Below are 22,923 nucleotides of genomic sequence, written 5' to 3'. Positions count from 1 at the left end.
GGACTGGAGATCCCCAAGGTGAAACACTCGGTCTGATGAAACCCTTCTCAAGTAGCTCTTCAATTTGCTTTTTCAGTTCTGCTAACTCTGAGGGGGACATCGATAAGGAGCCTTAGAAATTGGCCCTGTACCAGGTACCAATTCAATTGAGCAACTCTAACTCTACCTCGCGCTTTGGGGGTAAACCGGAGACTTCGTCTGGAAATACATCCGCAATTCTTTGACAATAGGGATATTCTTCACGCCTTCATCAATCTCAGCTTGGATAGAGAAGAAAACCATGTAGGCCTGGCAACCCTTCTTCATACATCTATCAACTTGCGCCGCCGACAAGAAAACATGATCTTGAGTCTCGACTGGGGTCACCGACAAAGAAGATAAAGACACACTCCTCTCTCTACAATCTAGGATAGCACCATTTGCAGCCATCCAATTCATTCCCACAATTACATCCATACCTCTCAGTGGTAGGATAATTAAGTCCATAGTTGTTTTCCTATTTTTAAACTCGACCACTAGGTTAAGGCATGCCTTAGCAGTCCTCACAGATTCTCCCGCAGGAGTAGACACATTCATATCAAAAGGTAAAATACACACAGGCAAATCAAGGTTCTTTACACAAGTTTCAGAAATAAAAGAGTGTGTAGCACCCGAATCAAATAGTGCAACAATATCATGATGAAGGATTTTGATGTTACCTCTAATGGCATCTGGGGAGTTCATGGTGTCCTGAGTAAGAGCAAACACACGGCCAGAGACAGTAGGATGTTGGGAAGGGTTCTTCATATTTGAGCCCTGGTTGTCCCCACAAAACTTTGCAATGTGACCGGGTTTTCCACAAATGTAACAGACCCAGCACTGTCCGAAATGACGACGCCCGCATTTAGTGCACTGCTGAGAGCTCGCTGTACTCGGGGTAGGGGTAGATACTGTTGGGCTCCTCTGTGACCCGTGATAACTACTATGATAGCTCCTCTGTCCTTGGCCCTTTTGAAATGGACCCTTCTGCCTTCCTTGGTTCCATGAGCTACTCGAACCTTGATGGTTTTTCTTCATAATGCCTCCTGTGGGTTGGGGTAGGTTGGGGGTCTACTATATGAATACCCCCTTCTTCTCTCTCAACCTCCCTCTTACTGCGAGCTACTACTTGTAATTTTATGCACATTTCTCATTAGTCTCGGATCAATTGCTCCCTCAATTCTGGTCTAGCCTTCTCCAATAAGCGCTTGGCCTTCCATTCAGAATCATCCCTATACTGCAGGTACGTGGAGTATCTAGATAACTCCTGAAACTTAGCAATGAATGTGTCCTCATCGAGGTTCCCTTGCTTAAGCATGGAACTCAGCTTCCTTCTCAGACCTTAACTCTGATGGAAAGTAATGCCTGAACAATTTTTTCCCTTAATTCCTCCCAGGTGAGTGTAGAATCATCCTGGGTCCTGCTGTCTCCCACCAATCTCTTGCTCCTTTCACTAGGAGCACTAATGCTACTTGCACCTTCTATTATTGGTGCATGTGACTACTCGAAAGATGGACTTGAGTCTCTTCACCTATTCCTTTACCACAGATGGTTTAAGGTTACCATCAAACGTAGGAGGGTTAAACTTCCTAACAGTTTCCCACACATCAGTAATGGTCGGTGGGGGCTCTGTTCCTCCTGCCTAATCTCCTCCCTTCTAACTCATAATCTCTCAGAGTGGCAGGATGTGAGGAACTGCCTTCCCCTACATGACTCTCAACATGAGCCCTATCTCCTTTTCAGTTACCTTTGTCTTTTAGCTCCGTCAACTCTTGTTCATATCCTTGAACCTTGTCTGTTAATGTTTTTACAAGCACTCTCAATTCCGCCAAGTCAGGCTCCTCATTTGGCGGTGGCGGTGGTGGGTGCTCATGTTGGGATCCTGAGTTACCACGAGTAACAGGCATTTTCTCTCCCCTCCTAAAGGATACAAGATATAAATAATAAAATTAGCCTAGCTATATAATGGCCATACAATGAGAAGCACCATAACAATGTATATTGCCAACTGACTATATGCAATGCACCACACATAATAAATACATATTAAATTCACACGAGTAATAGTTTCAAACAAAAGTTTAAATAAGTATACTAAAATAGAGGCTTGAAACATGATGCTCCGATACCAATATGTAACACCCTCAAATTTACAGACCGATTTTTCGCAAATTATTAAAACCATTATATGGTAGAATTTTTTTTACCATGATACATCCAAGACATACCACAGGTCTTAAAATATCTCCAAAAAGCAATTAGAACCATGAGGGACAGACATGATCCTCATGGCATGATATTCAAATCAGATCATAATCAAGAGGGACAGACATAATCCTCTTGGTCATATAAATACTTTTAATAAAAAGGATTAGAGTTTACATGCTTCACAAAGAAGATATGTCCTAAGTTGGCACAAGATACATTGTATAATCCAAAATAAGAGGCAACGTAAAAGATGGTGTCTCATACACCATAGTTACACCTCTGGTGCTTTCTCGGCCGGACTCGCTCCTGTAAAAATATTAACCACGGGGAATGAGACTTAAAAGTCCCAGTAACCAGAAATTAATATGTAATGATGCATGCGGATGTAACTAATCATGCGATTGCTAAGTGGGCACACAAAACATTTAACCGAACAATACTTTCAAACAAACCGAACAAGTATTTAATTTGCATGACTGCACTTATATCCTCCTTTCGCCATGCTCGGACGCCAAATCACCCGGCCAAAGGTGAGTTGGACCAAGCGACACGCCACTCATTGGGTCCAATGAGGGCTTACCACGTGGTAATAATTAACCGAACAGAAATTCCCATTAACACCATACATTAAAATACCCTGATAGTCATGCATCATTCAAATATCCAAACAGAAATATATCCGAATATAATATCTCATCATGATAAACAAAAATAAATTTTAACCCACTTGGCAATGATTTAACGGAAGTATATGACAGTATTTATTTTCAATAATTCATATTTTTCCAAACAACAAAAAAACACATAACCATTCACAAACACACCCATCACAACACATTAATAATGGTTACCTTGTGTCTTGAATAACAAGTTCCCCTTCACAACTCCTTTTTCACCACTATCTTTGTCAATATAATCTACATAATTATTTCACAATACTATATATTAATTTACATTAAAATAAATAACTCTAATTTAAATAGTTAGAAAGTCTTAGATCTATAATCCATATTAACACTAATTTAAGATTTATGCCTCATTTAACTTTCCAAATTCTTTTCTAAAATTCTCGTACCCTAAATAAACTATTTTTTTTATCCTCAAATCACTTCTTATCACAATTTCATCCTTCTATATTCTAAAAATTCATCCAAAAATAAATTAAATTTTTAAAATTATCCTGAAGCCTCAAATCACCTTTCTATAACCTCAAAAATACCTATTCATACTTAAATAAATATTTTAATAATCATAGGTTTATCCCTACATCTCAGATTCCACTAAATTCAACCATATAGATCTAGATTTTAACTCAAAAATTCTTAAACATGAGTTTCAACCTCAAGAAAATATTCTATAATATTATTATATCCCTAAGAGTTTTAACCTATATTTTTAATCCATCATATCATCAGATTAACTATCCTATAAAAAAAATCCTAATCAAACATATTTACTCTATCCTAAAAATAATCATATCACTAGAAAGCTAATATTATTTAGAAAATAACTATAAAATTAATTTTGTATTAAATAAATTTTTAAATGCTAATCTAAACAGGAAAGTTAGAACATACCTGAAGAAAAAGAAAAATAATCCCCCCTTGCGAGAAAAAACGCCGAGCAACGTGAGAGGAAGAGAGAAAAATAATATAAAAATGGGATTGTGAGTCCCAAAATTATATTAAAAAAAAAACTATAGGTTTGAATTTAATTATTCAAACCTTTGGGCCAAAAGTTACAATTTCTTTAAATTGCATCTTAGCCGCTCATGCTTCCTAATGCACACACCCCCTCCTTTTATACATGAAGGCACCTCTTCTCTTCCCTCATCTAACCAATGTGGGACTTAGAAACAACAACCTTCCACCCCCCTTTTTTTTTTGTTCCTTCTACCTTCTCTTTTTTTTTAACACACACATAAAAAAAATTATTTATGTATTATATATTAACTAAATATTGCTTATGTGTTTTAAATTTAAATTTTTAAATTCATAATTAAATACCTAATCATAATATTATTTCTAAATAACCTCAAATAATATAAATTCCTATTATTATCATTTTTTCCTCACAACCTAAATTTCCACAATTTCTTTATTATATAAAAATCAGGATGTTTCCACCCTGCGTGAGAGTTCAAGAGGCATTAAGGTTTCTTTTATCAGATTATTTTTACAAAAAATAAATAATTATTATTTAAATGAACTTACTGAAAACCTTATTTTTTTACATGATCAAATTTAAATTTGAACCTCAATCGTTTTAGCCTTTACGTTAATCTTAAATGGATTTGTGTTAATCAAGTTCATTTACAGTTTTGTTCCCAATGGCTCTAAGAGTTATGTGTGCGTAATCAGGTTATGCTAGTTTATGAGTGTGTAACCGCGACTTAATGGTCCATTATTCTGATTGTTGAATGCCCAATGTTCATGTTTCAGGACTGATTCAAATTTAATTCAAACCTCAACCATTTTTGTCTTTAAAAGATTCTTAAATGGATTTGTGTAATCAATTTTTATTACATGTTTGTCCCCAACGGCTCCAGGAGTTATGTGTGCATAATCAAGGTTTTATGTTGGTTTATGAGTGAGTCATCGAGGCTTAATGGTTCATTATTCTAGTAGTTGAATGCCCAATGTTCATGTCCAAGACTTTAGCCTTATATAGGCATGTATGATGACAGAACGATTGTGCTAGGCTCTTGAGTTTTTGAGCCACTTCTTCCCTCCTCTGCCTTGTATGTCTGTGCTAAGTTCTACTTGAGTATTCTTCTTAGTCTGTGTTGTTCTATGCCCTTGCTAACTTGTAGGATGTGCTTGTTTAATTTTGGAGAACTATAGGTTTGCTATACCAGTACCAAAATAATTCTTAAGGATAGTATCCTTCGGCACGACTCAAGCAACTTTCCATCTCCTACCGCTACCTATACCCTGTCCTCTACTACCTCAGATAAAATTTCTCTACAGCTTCTCAATTTCATTGCAAATGGAATTAGGAATCTTAGCCACTTGCATTGGATACAAAGGGATGGAATTAATGACGGATTTTGCAAGGGTCGCATGTCCTACAAGAGTCAAGCAATTAGCCTTTATCGAAATCTATCTTTAGCCTCTTTTGGCCTTGTTAGAGGGAATCCTAGATACTTCTTTTAGTCTAAAATATAAGTAGTTTCTCCCAACTAAACTTGGTTTAAAATATAAGCAGTCTTATACATGTAAAACTTTTTTCCATTTTACCCTTTATAATTATGAACCTAGATACTTGTGTAAATCTTTACTAATTATTGTGCACGATTTACTATGAAAGAATGAATGCATGCACATGGAATATACAACGATATTAGATGAAGTTGGAAAGCCATTCTTGGAACAAATACAACCTTATTCTCGTTGCCCTTATGGTGATCATCTAACGTTCCAATTCTTTGACTTTGATTATAGAGGCTAAACTACCATGCAAAGAGTATGTTGCAAATTCTCTTGATGCAGTTGTTGAAGACTCTATTAATCGTGATGAAGCATTCCATGACATTAATTTAAACAAGATGCCAAGCGAGGAAGAGGTCTCCATGATAGACCTAGTATTCACAATTGTTGAAGATTTGTTTGATTGAGAGGAACCTGTCATAAAATTCGATTTGAACAAGTTGCCTAAAGAGGAGGAAGTCAATTCTAATAATATTTTTAAAACTTCTTGATAGGTCACACCAAATTGGAAAACAGAGCAATGGAGATACACAGTTTGATCTAAATAAATTTCCAAAGGACTACAATGAAGCAGACTGAGGGGAGAGAAAGATAGTAAGAAGTTTATTAAGAGCATGTTACATGTATCTTTCCCCTGCCTATTATTAGGGGTTTGTTACATTATATGTTTTGGATTTTATCAAATTTTTTCCTTCTTAGCTATGCAATTTTCTCCTCTTCTATTGTTTTGTTTTTTTAGATAATTTTAGAATATTTTTTAGACAAAAATCAAGCTAAATACTAGTTTGCTATAATTCATTAGAATTTAATTTTGAAGAGTGAAAAAAAATTCAAAACACATCTTAACCATGGCTAACAATATCAAACATCATAAAAAGTCTTAAAAAAAATCAAAAGACATCTCTTTTCATTGGAAGATTCCAATTGACAGATATGCTTACTCTCCCCAATATTCAACTTCTCTTAAGTAGTCCTTGGCTCCTTGCACAATAGATGGATCACATTTTATTTGAGCAAGGAGATTGCCTTCCCTTAGCTACATTTCTTTCTTGATGTATTGAAGCTTGTAGTTGTTAGAAATACTTGTTTTCAATATGTCTACCTTGCAAGTCTGCAGAGTAAGAGAGATCTTATTTAAGTTTGGAGGTGATGACTTTCGAATTCTCTTTCCACAGCCCTAGCCAAGTCATCTATAGTTTTAGGTGCTTTGTATTTTTCAATGATTGAATACTAGCCAAAAAACCTAAGTCAAGGACATTCATATCTAGAGAATTAGGAGGTTGATTGACTAAACAAATATCAAAGCCATCTTCACTTGCAACCTAAAGAAATTCTTCATCATCTGCATCAATATGGCATGGGGCATTATCTTGTTGTATGTAAATTCTTTCTCCTACATGCTCCCTTGGCCATTTTGATTTTATGGCATGTATTACTTTCTCAATCAAGAATGACCAACTCACTTCCTTGTTCATTGAACTTATTGGTTTGGTTACAAGTGCGCCTGCAGGTTGTTAATGCTCGATCTCCTTGCTAGCTCTTTGGTCACAAGTAGAAACACCCCGATCTTACTAGAGAAAGTTTCATTTCCTTCATTGTCAAATCTTGGTTGAGAAACAACAATTAGGAACACCATCTTACCAGTAAAATTCTTACTCTTGCATGTTTTATATGGCTCTTCACCTGCTAGCGAGTAAAAAAATATCTGACTTGTAGTCATATAAAACCACTTCTCATCAATATGCACAATGTTGTACATTGTTTTAAATATAGGTCATGCGACATGCTATTATCTTCAAGCATAGATATGAGAACTTCACTATTTCAATTATGTGCCTCTCTTTCAAATGAGGCTTGATTGAATTAGAGCGCCTTCTAAGAATACCTGGCTTTCAAAGTCTGATTAGTAGGCTTTATTTATCCCAAGTGTACAAGCTGAAGATCTTAAGGTCATCCTTTGTGATAGAGGAACTTCACGAATTCGTTGAAGATCCATTCCAAACTTCTTCCGCTCATATTTCTTTGCTTTATTGTGAGATGGGTCAAATGTCTCTCTAAATTTACATCAAATTCGTTGAATAACATCGATAGCGACTGAGTACATGGAAGCAAGGGTCTTAGTTGCACCACCTTTGAGCTTGTTATCGCTTGTTGAGTGAAGAAGATAATGCCCTATTTCTCTGCGTTCCTCATTACTTAAAACTTGCATTTGTTGCATGTTGCATTCACGACACGCTCGCCTACATAACCTGGACAATGTCTAAAATTTATTTTGTCATTGTTTCTTTATGAATGTTGTATTATATTTGTAAGGTAGTATGAAGCAGAGCATAAAAGTTGCATTCATACTAGTTATAATGTCTGGAGAAGAATCTTTGAGAGGCAGAGCATCACTGTGATCAACTTCATCTTCACCCATCTCAAGTAGTTCTTCCAAAAAAGATGACCAAGGCATCAATGTATGGGTCAAGGTTTAAGTCAGGTAGAGAAGGTGAGTTATGCATAGTGTTGTCTCTGTTTTATTGGAGCTTGAACAGAGCATGGTCGACGATAAGAAATGGCGCTCTGGACTTGTTTGATTCACTATTTATACTCTTGTAGTAAGATAATGCAAAGCAACGAGATTTCCTTCGCTTTAAATCCAACGCCTTTTATACTCTTCAATTCTAGTGATGATTATCATTCTGAAAGACATTTTATTGGTCATGTGCGCCTATCCAGGAAGATAGAATGGAGCAATTTTATTGGTTAGTTTTATAATTGGAGTCATTCTTTATTGATCAGCTTTTTATAGGGAGGATCATCATTTTTAATTTATTTCAGTATTGATAATTGGACTAAGGGTAAAAAAAGAAAAATAACATATTTTTATGAGAATAAACACTTAAATTGATATGTGAATTTTTTTGTCAAAACTAAAAAGGAGTAAGTACCAATATCATTAGAGATTTTCATATTAAAAATTGTCTTCATTCTTCCTCTCAAGGTGGCTGAAACATTCTTTGAAAAGAAAATTGAAGAAGGAAACATAATTTTCTTCCGACTAATATTCTACAATATTAAAAATAAAATCAGCTCAATTTGTTGAGCCCATCAAGGTGAGAGGCTTCAAAATAATGGGTAAGAATGAATGGTTTGGGCTTAAATCCTTGGTTAATTGAATATTGGGCATCGGTGGAAGGAGTTTAGAAAAAATGGAAGGCAAACGAGACTTTTAATCAACACACACCTCCGAAGTTACGCAAAGCCCCCAAGACTTTCCCATAATTATATATCTTTCATTAATAAACTTCTGGTTTGTGAGAAACAAGTTTAGACTTTTGACACTTGGAGGAAGCTCGAAAAAGTCCATTGGCAGGAAAAGTTGGAGTGAGAAAGTATTTTAATTATAGGTAAACGTTTTTTTAATCCAAAGTATTTTAATAAAAATAAAAAATGAAATGAAAATGATAATTAGATCTAAAATTTTAAATTAATGACAATAAATTTTTAATAATTTTTTAAAAAATTAAATTAAAATATTCATTTATATAATTATAAATATATAAATTTTAATTATAAGTAAGTATTTAAATATAAATATAATATTTATATTATAACTGTTTAAATTGATATGTATAACTCTTTCTTTTTTTTTTCTTTTTAAATTTGTTTGGATATAACTATCATTAATTTAATTTTCTGAAATCTACTTATCGTTTCCCCAACGAAAAATCATGTCCTATGTTATGAAAATAATTCTTCTTCTTCTTCTTCTTTTTACCACAAGAAAATTTGCAGAATCTGAAGTATAATTAGAAAATTTAAAAATAAAAGTGCTCTTTTGTTTTTTTGTTTTTTGTTTTGACAAGCAAAGTGAGCTTTATTAGCAGAATCAAAATCAATTCAACGACACAGCAGGGAAGGACGCAAACAACGCCAGGGCGCAATTATAGGTCTGGATCTCATCGTGTTAGGGCTCTCCGGGAAGATTGAGCTCATCGCCGTCGTGATCGCGAGGGGAAAAGGAAGGGGCAAGCTCAATCGGTGGTTGCAGGTATCTCATCTCGATGTGGTTCCTCTCCATTGCGTGCTCCTCAATTGCGTGTCATGGTCCAACTTCACTCCGTTAGATTGAACCAAAGGCTTGAATGGTGAACCCAGCATTGCACACTTTGAATGGGAGAAGCAGTGAATAGCTAATAGAGATTCTGAGCTTCTAGACTGTAGTTAAGGCCGTAATCTGTAGTAAGGCCGTAAGTCTCCGTGAGTGAGAGGCGGGGATGTAAAACCATGTCGAAGTCGCTGGAAGAAGAAAACGTAGTAGCTGAGGGTGTGGCAAAAGAGATATTTTCCTGCCATGGGAGCTTTTTTCATTTTTTATCTGTTAACAAATTTCTCAGTATCAATTTATGATAAGAAGGGGGGGGGGGAATTCTGCCCTGGTCCGGTATAATAAAATCAATTCTAATCTTCGTCTAATTTTTGAGAAGCAATATGAATCAAAATTGGTAAAGCCTAGGTTTTCCAATGAGGAAGAAGTGCACGGAATAAATCCCGATTAAGCTTGTCTTTCAGATCAATCTGCGGAGGAGAACAAGGCAATTGACCTGCAATTGGCATGCTCGCACGGGAGGGAGGAGATCCACTTGTATCTCATCCTTCATATATTTTGCATTAAACCATATAGTACATATTTTTTTAACAGTTTGATTCGATTAGTTTGAAATAATTTTAGTCAGTGCTTAAATATATCGCTATTGAGGGAAGCCACTCTTTGTAAGTTTCTAAATTAAAGGTTCTATCTTTTGGGTGTCTAAAACTTTTTAAATGGGCTGAAACTTCTCTAAATTGGTTTGATGTTGTGACAAATGTCTCCAAGAAGGTAGCTCATGTGATCTAAAGCATTTTGCTTTTTAGCTAGCTAGTGTATTGTTTTCCTGATGCTCTGTGTCTGTTTTTTTGAGTTTTGTTGCGTATACGCCAAGGAAAAAGATGCTTTTTCCATTCTTCATGTGGTAGCTTCGATCTTCAACATGCAAGTTTAAAATTTAAGCTGCGTAGGAAACTCACTTCAACTACTTTCGAATTTGGATAGATGTAAGTTGATGGCACACAGGATGTAAATTGTTGGGAAATCAGATAGCGAGAGGTGAGCAACAGCGCAATTGGATGCTTGAAACCTTTTTTTTTTTTTTTATGGTTTAAACGGCCTCTTTTTAGGTTGTAAATGGAATTGGATCGCTTGAAGTAGTAGTTGGTACAATTTCTTTCCTTACTTCTTCCACCAGTGGCAATGTATATGGTGAAACGGGTGCTATAATTTTCTTTTGGATGTTGATCCCCCCCTCCCGAGTTTTTTTTTTTTGGGGCTGCTGGCTTATGAGCCCATGTCTTGGTAGTGTGGAGCAAAGCAATGAAGGACAAAGTTATAGAATAGCCAGTGTTTTCTGTTGATATTGTCACATGGCAAATTATTCATCTGCTCTTGAATGTATAGACTTATTGTCTGAGGAAGAAACCTAATGAGAGATGTATAGTTATGGGCTAAATTATTCCTCTACATGACCAGAAGTTTATTCCTGTCAGCTTCTTCATTCTGGTAAAGTCTTGGGAGCTTTGTGTAACTTTGGATCTTAGTATAAGGGCTGCAGTGGTGCATAGGGATTGCAAAGATATTGACTTCATAAAAATTCATCAATGAGAAAATTACGTCTGTGATATGTAGTGTTAGAATTCCGTCTTCTGCTCCTCATGTGGTATGATTCCCCCACATGGTTCATTAAACGTCAGTTCGTCAATGAGAAAATTACATCTGCAGGTATCTAGTCTGTGATGAAAGACCTTTTAGCGAAAGAGACAATAGGGTCATTTTCTGGAGCCTGACTTAAATAATTGTATGCAAAGGGTCATTTTCTTATTAGGTTGTAGCAATCAGGAAAAGCAAACAAAAGGAGATGCCTTCTTAATAATATCCCTTTCAGTCATATAGTAGAGAACCTTTCTTTACAGTAACCTAGCTTTTACATGTGGAGATATTTGGTTTTTGTGAAACAAAGAAAATTTTTTGGTTGAGTGAAACAAAAAGCTCACTTCAGTTGCTGCTGCATATCTGGATGGTTTATGCTGAAATCTCTGTATGTTGTTGAGTGATCTAAGTGGATATAATTTGCAGGTAAGCAAGGATCTTAATAGAAACTTAATGAAAATAATAGAAAGCTGGTCTAATTCTAAAAGTATTGCAGTTTTGGGACTTGAATGCCCAGACATATTATGTTGAAGGAGCTATGCGAGTATGCATTTTACATTTAGGAAAAAATAATCATTTTGTCCCTATGGTTTTGATTAAGTTGTAACCCAATTCTTAAATTTAACTTAATAATGCAACTCAGCACTTATAGTTTTCACTTGGATGCAACTTAGTCTCTATAGTTTTAGTAATTTAAGACATTAGTTCCTAAGTTTCAAGAAATAACTTTAGTCCTTATAATTTTATTTTCTAAAATACAGGGACTAATATTTTAAATGGTTAAAACTATAGAGATTGAGTTGTACTGAATTAAAATTCAAAAAATGAGTTGCAATTGAATCAAAATTATAAGCACCAAGATGCCAAGTCACAATGAATACAATAGGGGTCAAATGATTAATTTTCCCTTACATTTATATCAATTAACTGATGTTATATTTTCCTTGACTTTGTTAGGCAATTTTTACATTGAGTTTGTTGAAAAAAAGCTTGCTGGATTCAAAGCTATTCCTAGATTTGTAATTTTCTCTCCCTTTTTAAATTATTTTTTCAAGTCATGGAGGAGCAATTCATACTTAGAGTTCCACCAGCTGTTGCTGAGCGTATAGAGCGTCTTCTCAATGAAAATGCTTCTTCATCTGAAGACAAGTCATTAGATTTGTCATTTCCTGGTGAGCATTTTCTTTATCATTGAATACTTTTGCATTTATGTGCACACGGTCTTTTCTTCTCCTTTATTAAATGTGCGTGCACACGGTCTTTTCTTCTCCTTTATGTAAATGTGGTGCACACATGCATGCACACACATAAAAAGAGAAGGATTTTGAAATCAGTCTCTAGATGAACTTAGGTTCACATGACAAATACACATATTCTTATGTTATTAGCTATGCTTTTCAAAGCTTTGACTCAGCTAAATGTTCGGTAGGTGGTATTGGGTTAGCCCACTAATAGAGTGCTTGGTACAATGGATTGGTTGCTACTTGGGACTAGTGAAACCTATGTAGATGAGATTGGCGAAACCCATGGGGAAGGTGGCATTGAAAATTTAATCATGGGATTGAAACTTTTCAAACCATAAGCCCTTCCCTTCTCAGCAGGCCTCCATCGTCTCCAGTTGTCTCTAGAAGCATCTATCTCCTTTGTCTTTAGTCACCTTCTCCTTCTTCTCTAATCTGGTGCACAGTGGTTGCTCATTAGAGAATTTATTTACTAGAGTGGAAAGATGTGATAGCAAAGAAAGGAAACTCAAGTATAATAAACATGATTCTGTTGAAGGAAGCCAAATGATTAAGGTGACATGAAAGGTATTTTTTTGGGTGGTGGTGAAAATGGTTATGACACCGTGCACTTCAAATCTTCTACTATCTTCTGTGAACAGAGTGTCAAACTTATCCTTACTCTCCTGGAAACCTTTCCAGACACTAGTAGAAGTAGAGCCGGGAATAAGGGCCGGGCTTGAAAGCCCTGTTTAAATAAGGGTTCGAGCTTTGAAAATGAATTTTTTTTAAAGTAATTGGGCTTAAGGGCTTGACCTTGATAAGCCCTGTAAAAAAAGGCTTGGACTTGGGCGGCCCTTCAAGCTCTCTTATATTATTATTATTATTATTATTATTATTATTATTATTGTTATTTTTAGTGGAACACGTGTTTGAAGCCTATGACCTGCTCACCTAATCCTACACGCATTATATTATTATTAATTTTAATTTATTCTAAAATTAATTTAATATAATTTAATAAATATTAGTATATAGTATAAAATTTCTGATATTTTTCTATAATTATTATGTTTGTGTATTTATAAAAAATGAACTATTTTTTAGTCAAGATTTAAATTTTATTACTAAACTTCTTGTGTTGTTTAATTTCTAAAAAATTATGAGGATTTTAATTTTTTTAATTTTAGAATATTTTAATTAATTTATAATGTCTAATTTTATTTTAATTTTTTTTATTTTTTTAAAAAAGGGCTTGTGAGCCAGGTCCTTAGCCCTTCATATAAGGGCCGGGCTTGAGACATGGAGCTCAAAATGGAGAATCAGGCTTTAGGGCTCAGGCTTTTAAAGGCTGAGCCTGCTTGTATTCGCAGCTCTAGGTAGAAGGTTGGTCTTTGTCATTGTTCCCATTGGTGGAGAAGTATTTAGAGAAAGTCTGAAAATTCAGGGTGTTATAGAAAAGGTGAAATGAGGTTGGGGATTGAAACTTTCTGAGAATTAATATCTCAAATTATTTTATTCTCCTCATAATCATGATACATATATAGGAGCCTAGGGTTACAACAATAAATTTGAATCTAATCCTACTAGAATTTGAAAATATCCTAGTAGTAATTCCTAATAACAAAAACATAATTAAATATAATAAAAATGGAATATGCATAATTAAACCCTAATAACTAATGGATTGAAAAGCATTTGGTCCAAGCCCATTGGAGTATACCAACACCCCCCTAAGCTGGTGAATGGATGCTAATCATTCATAGCTTGCTTGCTAGGTTCTCAAACTTGGTCTTGGCTAAGGATTTTATGAGTATATCTGCAATCTGCTGCCTTGTTGGAGTATATTTTACTTCTACCATTTTCTCTTTGATGAAGTGGCAATCGATTTTTACAAGCTTGGTCCAATCATGATGAATGGGATTCTTGGTGATCCTTATGGTTGCTAGATTGTCACAAAAGAATTGCATTGATTCATCATAACTCATTTTGAGGTCTTTGAACAATCGTTCAATCCACAAACCTCCACAAATGCCATGTGCTAGTGCTCTAAGCTCTGCTTCAACGCTACTTGTTCTTGAAACTACAGGTTTTTTCTTACTCCTTCAAGTTACCAAATTACCCCATATGAACGTACAATTCCTTGTAGTGGATCCTCTATCAGTTTTAGGACCTTCCCAATCTGCATTTGAGTACACTTCAATGCCTTTATGAGTCCCTATTTTGAAGTATAACCCTTATCCTGGTTTAGACTTAGTTACTGTAGGATTCTATAGACAATGTGATGGAACCCTCTACTCTATTAAGCTTAAAAACAAGCAAAACCAGAGAATACACTGTCAATGTAACTAAAAATTACTATTGCTGAACAATAGAGTGGGATTACAATCAAAATAAAGGCTGAAAACTACACTTAGATGGCAATTACAGAGCATGAAACAACATAAACTACACCATCTGAGCAGCAACATGAACACTGGCCTCTCTAGAAAGATAAAATGATGAAGAAAAGATGATCTTCTCCACCCTTAGTTTGGCATTCGAGAGGTCAGAACTCTCCTCACTTGACCACAATTCTCCAAAAGTCCTCCCCATCCCTCATCACGGAAGTACATATTTAAAGAGTTAGAAAGAGTCATTACCCCTACTGACACTACCCATATCCTAGGCTACACCTAACCTGACTTTTCTTTTATGATTTGAATCTTACAGTTATAAACCTTCAAATAAACATCTTGACTACTGGTCTTAGTCTTCTCTAAATCACCTCCCTGCTTAGATTGTCTACTGTAAGCCTTAGGAAATGACAGGCAAATCTTTTGGGAATCACCAGCTCTATCACAACGCACATGTGATCTATGTTGGGTTGACTGGCAAATTGGCTTACTATGCTGACTGGATAAGCTATGTTAGGTTTAGTATAGAATAAGTATATCAGTTTCCCAATTGGACGTTGTTATCTTTCTTTGTCCACAGAGGGCAGTCTTCTCTCACTCCTAATTTGTGATTTAACTTCATGGATGTAGCAGCTAGCCTATGACCTAGCATCCCTCTTTCCTGAAGAAGATCAAGCGTATATTTGTGTTGTGACACAAGAATCCCACTCTTTGACCATGCTACTTCCAAACCTAGGAAGTGTCTTAAGGACCCAAGGTCCTTTACCTCAAACTCAGTTGCAAGTAATTTCTTGAGGTGTTCAATTTTGTTGAGATTGTCTTCGGTAATGATGATATCGTTGACATAGACTATTAAGATAGCCTTCCTTCCATCATTGTGATTTATGAGTAGAGTGTGATTTGACTAACATTGAAAGTACCCGCACCCTTGTACATCTTTGGAAAATCATTCAAACCATGCATGAGGAGCCTGTTTTGAGGCCATATAGTGATTTCCATAGCCTTCACACCTTATTCTTGTTTTCTCCTATTCTTGAATCCAGGGAGAATTTCCATGTAAACTTCTAATTTTTCATTTAGGAATGCATTCTTCACATCTATTTGATATAACGGCTAGTCAAGATTTGCAGCTAAGAAAGCAATATCTTGATGATGTTAAATTCTGCCACAGGTGCAAAGGTATCTTGATAGTCAATTCTATAGGTTTGGATGAATCTGCTTGCCACCAACCATGCATTTTGTTTGTTCAAACTGCCGTTAGTCAAACTGTCATTATTCATCAATTGCAGCTCTCCATGCAAGAATTTTCATATCTTCCTATATCGTTGAGAACTTGTTCTGCTGAAATTTTGGCTGTGAAAGCTTTCAATGTAGATGATCATTTTTCGTAAAATTCCCAATAGGATGTTTGGTATGGGATCTTGCTCCTTTTCTCAACTTGATAGGCCATCCAAGATCATTAAATTGAGGATTTGAGGCTGGATTGGAATATTGGTGTGATGTGGTAGATCCTTCATGCACTCGATTGGTAGCTTTGAATCCCTAATATGGAATCATAATTGGAAATGGATTTTGACCTTGAGCATGTTTGGTCTAGAATTGTGATTCTCAAGGAATCCAATTCCGCCAAAAAAGCCTGAATTGGATTCCATAGATGTACCTAAGGAATTTGTCCAATTCCATGGAATTCATGCCTTTGCCCATATGCCTTGTTGCTATTGATGGTGGTGAAGGTGACAATGGAATCATGGACGATGAGGATGAAATTGATGGACTTGATTATAGAGCATGTTTTAAGTTTAGTTAAATGTTATTAATTATATATATATATATATATTGTGAGTTGTGACTTTTATGAATTATGATTTGTTTAATGCATGGATTTTGTCATTTTGATTTCTTATGGGTTGTGTTAATGCACGAGGTTTGTGACTTTTGCAACTTATGACTTTTGTTATTCATGTTTGAATAGTTGTTCTACCTTTATTTGTCATCAAAGGTCTAGCAATCCATGGTCTAATCCTACAATTTGATCTTTTTGGTATAAGATGTCAATCTAATTAACTTGTGCAAGTTAACTTGCCAATGTGTGATTAACATTCATGACATCAATCTTGTGCAACTTTAACATACATTACGCTTTCATGCTAAATTAATAGGAATTTGTATAAGTTAATCTGAGTACTCCTGATTGTGACACATCCACTCCTTAGATAGAAACCAACTTAAAACCAACCATTGTTTTACTGCTCATGTGTTACTATATTGGATTGATATCCCCTATACACAATAATTAGGAATCTAAACCTCAGTTATTGGTATTGCTGTTCCACACTTCGATTTCTATTTTGTTCTTGATATGTTGAATGCATAGCTCTCTATTTGTTTGCATTTGTAAAGTATAATCTCTCTTTATTCTCACGTTTCTTCTTTCCATTCAACAGAGGATGGGAGGAGTGGTACATTTGCCATTGGGGATGATCATTTCCCAGCATCTCTCTTGGACCTTCCTTGTGTGGTGGAATCCTACAAAACATATGATGATAGTTGCTTGATTAAGACCGCTGATATTGGTCAGGTAATTTTTCCTTTAAGAATGTTAATATCGATTCAACTATTCAAGTGTAATCATGCTAGATGAATATCTTGGGTTGAAACAGATGATTATGGTTAGAGAACCTGGTGATGCTGCTCCAGATGTGATCGAGTACAGACATGGTCTCACCCCACCCATGAGAGATGCCCGCAAGCGTAGATTTCGAAGAGAACCAGATCTAAATGTAATAATAATAATATTCTCACATCACTTATTACATAAATATATTTCCTGATCTAGCATTCATAATTTGGGATTAAAAGGTAAAAGGATTTTGCTTATCTTTCTTTTCTGATCTTATGATTTTTTCTTTTTACATGTTGCAGCCTGAGTTTGTATCACGGGTTGAGAAAGACCTTCTGAATATCATGGCTGGAGGAACAGCGGGCAATGTTGATATCCTTGTTGGTTGTTAAAGTCAATTTTTGTTCAGCTGAACAAAAGTCTTATTCCAGCTCTTAATGCAAACTCACGAGTCCACATTTTATTTAGTCTACATTTTGCGTGAAAATGGGAATAGTTTGTTATGCCAATGGTCATGTGATTTAAAAGAAAGGTGGTTTTATAGCAGCTCGCTTATTTTTGAGCTCAACTTTTCTTTTTGTTAGGAAAGGGTAAAGGAGAAGTGCTTTTGACATGTTGACGGAATGAACTAGAGTAGCTCTCTACATCAATTACAAAAGCCTGGGGCTTTGTAGTAGGTTCAGTTTTTTTCCCTCCTGACCTATTGGCTCTGTCCCTCCTGATGCATACAAAATAGGCCTATTTTTTTTTTTTCTCTCATGCATTTGGGGAGAACATGACCAAAAGATCAAGAAAGAAGACATGCTAGGGAGTTGTTGTGATGTTACACGGCCAGCCCTGAAATGAAAATTGAGTTTGTTATTTATAGTTATGATTTGATGATTTTTTTCTTTTTTTTTTTTGGGATTGTTTCCTTTACTGAGATTCACATGTGGAAGCAGCTGAGCAAGAGGAAGAAGGGGAAGAGAATGGTCGAGGCACTAATAAGAAGGCGGCGGCGGCAGCACCTGTTGCAAAAGATGATGCTCCCCAGACTGTTACAAATGCTGGGGAGCCTGACAGGAGTGACTCTGATGAATCTGATGACTCTGTTTGATTGTTATAATCAGCTGCCCGTCTCAAAGGAAGCTTGTGTTGTGCTGCAGCAATGATGAAAGCTCGCATTCTGTGGCTTTTTCTATCAAATTGAATGGTGTAAATAAAAAGATCCACTTTACTTTTGCCAACTAGGTGGATTTGCCATTCTGCATCATGTGTTGTAACTGCTAATTTGCTGGTTACATTTAGACCATTTATAACTAGTTCAGTTTTCTTGCATGCTGTTAAAAAAACTGACCTAGATGATGATGATCAATATATAAATATGTAACAGTAAAATTACAGTGGTTTTATTCTACGCGTATGCGTGTGTGAGTCGGTTGCTTTTGTTTGGCAACTATCAATCTTGTGATTTCTCAGGAAAAAAAACTAGCCATAAGAAATAATGTTTTTTTTTTTAACTCCCCTATATTTCAATTTAGATTGTTGTATGTTTTTTTAATTATGTCACCAAATAATGAAACATTGAAGCGCGAAATGTGATACCAAATTGCCAATGAAATATTTCAAATCACTAAGCTATTCATAAGTCACATAGAGATTTTAGGCAGTTACACACGCGCGCACACACAGATATTGCCAACGCACACACACACGCACACACTACAATTTTAGATTATATTAGAAAATAATTAAGATTATATTGTATTTTAATCCATATATATATATATTTTTTCTAAGCTTGACCTACTGTTCATTTGAGGCCCAATTGGACTTAGAATAGTGATACTTAAAGTCACCCGGAAAACTCGACCGGATTCGAATCGGCCCATCAACCTCCCTAGCAAAACTTTTTTTTTCCCCTTATTTATTTATTTATTTATTTTTGTAATTTCTTTTCATTTCTTCTTCTTAGTTTCAGACAAGGAACGATGCCATGAACTCACAGATCTGCTCGCTCTCTCTCGCTTCTCTCCCTTTCTGATCCAATTCCGTATTGGCAAGCACGAGGCAGATCGTGCTCCAGAGATTCCAAATTCTCATTGCTTCCCAAGCTCTGATTTCAGATCTGACGCAGCAAGGTTTCTGAATTCTCAGATCCAAATCTCGTGGACAATGGACAAGTCTTGCACTCTACTCGTTCACTTCGACAAGGGCACCCCAGCACTAGCCAACGAGATCAAAGAAGCTCTCGAAGGAAATGATGTCCCCGCCAAGGTTGACGCTTTGAAGAAGGCTATCATGCTTTTGCTCAATGGCGAGACTATTCCCCAACTTTTCATCACCATCATCCGCTATGTGCTTCCTTCCGAAGACCACACCGTTCAGAAACTTCTCCTTCTCTATTTGGAGATCATTGAGAAAACCGATTCGAGGGGTAAGGTTCTTCCTGAGATGATTTTAATTTGCCAGAACCTTCGCAACAATCTGCAGCATCCCAATGAGTACATTCGCGGGGTCACATTGCGGTTCCTTTGTCGATTAAACGAGACCGAGATCATTGAGCCGTTAATCCCTTCGATTCTGACCAATTTGGAGCATCGCCATCCTTTTGTTCGAAGAAATGCCGTGCTGGCTGTCATGTCCGTCTACAAGCTTCCCCAAGGTGAGCAATTGCTCGATAGTGCTCCGGAAATTATCGAGAAGTTCTTGTCCTCAGAGCAGGATCCTTCCAGTAAGCGAAACGCTTTCCTTATGCTCTTTAATTGTGCTCAGGACCGCGCAGTTAGTTACCTTTTTACCAATATTGATAGAATCAATGATTGGGGTGAGCAACTTCAAATGGTTGTCTTGGAGCTGATTAGGAAGGTCTGTAGGTCGAATAAAGGTGAGAAGGGAAAATATATAAAGATTATCATATCTTTGTTGAATGCTCCATCCACTGCTGTCATTTATGAATGTGCCAGCACCCTGGTGTCACTCTCCTCTGCCCCTACTGCTATTAGAGCTGCAGCTAGTACTTATTGTCAACTTTTGCTTTCTCAAAGTGATAATAATGTTAAACTTATCGTACTTGATAGGCTCAATGAACTGAAAACTTCAAATAGGGAGATTATGGTGGAAATGGTTATGGATGTTCTTAGAGCGCTTTCAAGTCCAAATCTTGATATTAGGAGGAAGACGATTGATATTGTTTTGGACTTGATAACTCCTAGGAACGTTGATGAGGTGTTATGATGCTAAAGAAAGAAGTTATGAAGACGCAGAGTGGGGAGCATGAGAAGAATGGTGAGTATAGGCAGATGCTGGTGCAAGCTATACATTCTTGTGCTATTAAATTCCCAGAGGTTGCTAGCACTGTTGTGCACCTGTTGATGGATTTCTTGGGAGATAGTAATGTGGCTTCAGCCATGGATGTTGTTGTTTTCGTGCGTGAGATCATTGAAACAAATCCAAAATTACGTATTTCAATAATCACCAGGCTGTTGGATACTTTCTATCAAATTCGCGCTGCAAGGGTGTGTTCATGTGCTCTATGGATAATTGGTGAATACTGCCTCTCACTTTCAGAAGTTGAAAGTGGAATTGCAACTATTAAGCAGTGTCTTGGGGACCTGCCATTTTATACGCCCACTGAGGAAGGAGAGGTCCAAGACACAGCAAAAACCACGCAACAGTTGAGCTCAACCTCTGTGTCCATGTCTTCTAGGAGGCCTGCTATTCTTGCTGATGGGACCTATGCCACCCAAAGCGCTGCTCTGGAAACTGCTATGTCACCACCTACCCTTGTGCAGGGATCATTGACTTTCATTGGGAACTTGAGATCACTGATTCTGTCAGGAGATTTCTTTCTTGGGGCAGTTATCGCATGTACACTCACAAAACTTGTCTTAAGGTTGGAAGAGGTTCAAACTTCAAAAGTTGAAGTTAACAGAGCAACTATGCAGGCCTTGTTGATCATGGTTTCAATGCTGCAGCTGGGCCAGTCGTCAATTCTTCCACATCCAATTGATGATGATTCTTATGACAGGATTGTCCTTTGCATTAGATTGCTTTGTAATACGGGAGATGATGTAAGGAAGATATGGCTGCAGTCATGCAGACAGAACTTTGTTAAAATGCTTGCTGACAAACAGCATCGTGAAACTGAGGAGATTAAAGCAAAGGCTCAAATAACTAATGCACAGCCTGATGATCTTATTGATTTTTACCATTTGAAGAGCAGGAAGGTATGTTGGCAATAATTTTGTACTCTTTAAAGTGCATATGATTGAATTATTGCCCCTAATTATATGCTCTGAAATTTTCATTTCTGATGGTTTCCTCATAAATAATTTTTGAAGAGTATCACATTTATGCTGATGTGAAGTCCTGATGTCTGATCCATTGTTGAATGTCATGGATGATGAAATCCCTTTACACCATAATTTTGTAACTCTTCTTTTCCATCTATAAATCACTCTTTTACTTTTCTGCCGATCAAGTGTATCTGTTTCTTTCAACCTATGTTTGTACTGAACTTAAACCTGCAGTTAGTGTTCAGCACTGTATCTGTGTTTTTCTTTCTTTGAATATTCAAGCTTTGTTGACTAGTTTCTTTTTATCCAATATAGGGTATGAGTCAACTTGAGCTTGAAGATGAGGTTCATGATGATCTCAAGCGTGCCACTGGAGAGTTCACCAAGGATGGTGATGATGCAAATAAGCTCAACCGCATTCTTCAGCTTACTGGATTTAGTGATCCAGTTTATGCTGAGGCTTACGTAACAGTACACCACTATGACATTGTTCTTGATGTTACAGTCATCAATCGAACCAAGGAGACCCTTCAGAATTTGTGTTTGGAGTTGGCTACCATGGGTGATCTCAAACTTGTTGAGCGCCCTCAAAATTATACACTAGCTCCAGAGTCAAGCAAACAGATTAAGGCCAATATCAAGGTGTCTTCCACAGAAACAGGGGTTATATTTGGTAACATAGTCTATGAAAACATCTTCGAATGTGCTTGAGAGAACAGTTATAGTGCTCAATGACATACATATTGATATAATGGACTACATATCCCCTGCATCTTGTGCTGATGTGGCATTTAGAACCATGTGGGCTGAGTTTGAATGGGAAAACAAGGTATATCCTCCCTTTATCTCTTATTCAGTGGCAATTGATATCTATAGAGCTACTTGTTTATTGCTCATGCCTTCGTTACAGATAAATAAAAAGGCTCACAAATCAATCCTTGCAATGATCACGTATTCCTTGGTGGTATTGTAATCAAGTATGTGTTGATGCAGCATTTATAGGAAACTCATTGGATAATGATATTTAACCTTATCCCAAAATAAAATAAAGCAAAACTTTTAGATTATAAATCTCATAAAATCAAAATACTATTAAATAAATAAAGTTCATTATCTGCATAATTTGCTCTAGCAGGTATTGAGTGCTAGGATATGATACATGAGATTTGTTTCCTTAAATTACTTTTCTGTGTCATATGCAATTGATGATGGTATCTTGATGGTTGAGATAATGGAATAAATGGCAT

General features: G+C 36.3%; 2 protein-coding genes and 1 long non-coding RNA gene across 5 annotated transcripts; 2 read left to right on the top strand and 1 right to left on the bottom strand.

Annotated features, from left to right (window-relative positions):
• Positions 1-2,342: 2,342 nt before the first annotated feature.
• Positions 2,343-3,178, bottom strand: LOC129298651 (uncharacterized). Its single transcript, XR_008590403.1, has 2 exons — positions 3,078-3,178; positions 2,343-2,532 (listed from the first exon to the last, which is right to left on the bottom strand). It is a non-coding gene; the product is annotated as an uncharacterized LOC129298651 (long non-coding RNA).
• A 6,167-nt stretch (positions 3,179-9,345) lies between these two features.
• LOC129298652 (transcription initiation factor TFIID subunit 7-like) lies at positions 9,346-18,790 on the top strand. 3 transcript variants are annotated; one of them, XM_054937074.1, is made up of 7 exons: positions 9,393-9,471; positions 10,513-10,566; positions 12,219-12,335; positions 17,224-17,357; positions 17,440-17,559; positions 17,702-17,773; positions 18,331-18,790. In XM_054937074.1, exons 3-7 carry the CDS (start codon positions 12,221-12,223, stop codon positions 18,493-18,495), a joined length of 606 nt encoding a protein of 201 aa, XP_054793049.1. In that variant the 5' UTR covers positions 9,393-9,471; positions 10,513-10,566; positions 12,219-12,220; the 3' UTR covers positions 18,496-18,790. The 3 variants fall into 3 exon arrangements, with proteins under 3 accessions (XP_054793048.1, XP_054793049.1, XP_054793050.1); XM_054937073.1 differs by lacking the exon at positions 10,513-10,566 and having other exon boundaries at positions 9,346-9,471; XM_054937075.1 differs by lacking the exons at positions 9,393-9,471; positions 10,513-10,566 and adding an exon at positions 10,042-10,065.
• Positions 18,791-19,346: 556 nt separating this feature from the next.
• Positions 19,347-22,722, top strand: LOC129298650 (coatomer subunit beta-1-like). The gene is given in 4 exon segments (XM_054937072.1): positions 19,347-20,604; positions 20,607-21,607; positions 21,992-22,369; positions 22,371-22,722. Coding segments are annotated over 4 exon segments (2,709 nt in total). The 5' UTR covers positions 19,347-19,553; the 3' UTR covers positions 22,650-22,722.
• The last annotated feature ends 201 nt before the right edge of the window (positions 22,723-22,923 follow it).

Source organism: Prosopis cineraria, unplaced genomic scaffold (genome assembly GCF_029017545.1).
Source record: "Prosopis cineraria cultivar Desert tree isolate PC_DT_omini unplaced genomic scaffold, ASM2901754v1 PC876, whole genome shotgun sequence".
In the NCBI taxonomy this organism is placed as follows: Eukaryota; Viridiplantae; Streptophyta; class Magnoliopsida; order Fabales; family Fabaceae; genus Prosopis; species Prosopis cineraria.
Note: the sequence above shows the minus strand (reverse complement) of the source record. Positions and strands in the feature narration are given on the sequence as shown.

Excerpts from the sequence above, each read along its gene's own strand:
- LOC129298652 (XM_054937073.1), top strand. The coding sequence starts at position 12,221 with ATGGAGGAGCAATTCATACTTAGAGTTCCACCAGCTGTTGCTGAGCGT. Across the intron at positions 17,560-17,701 it reads GAAGAGAACCAGATCTAAAT|CCTGAGTTTGTATCACGGGT; the intron begins GTAATAATAATA and ends TACATGTTGCAG. Across the intron at positions 17,774-18,330 it reads GAACAGCGGGCAATGTTGAT|GTGGAAGCAGCTGAGCAAGA; the intron begins ATCCTTGTTGGT and ends TGAGATTCACAT.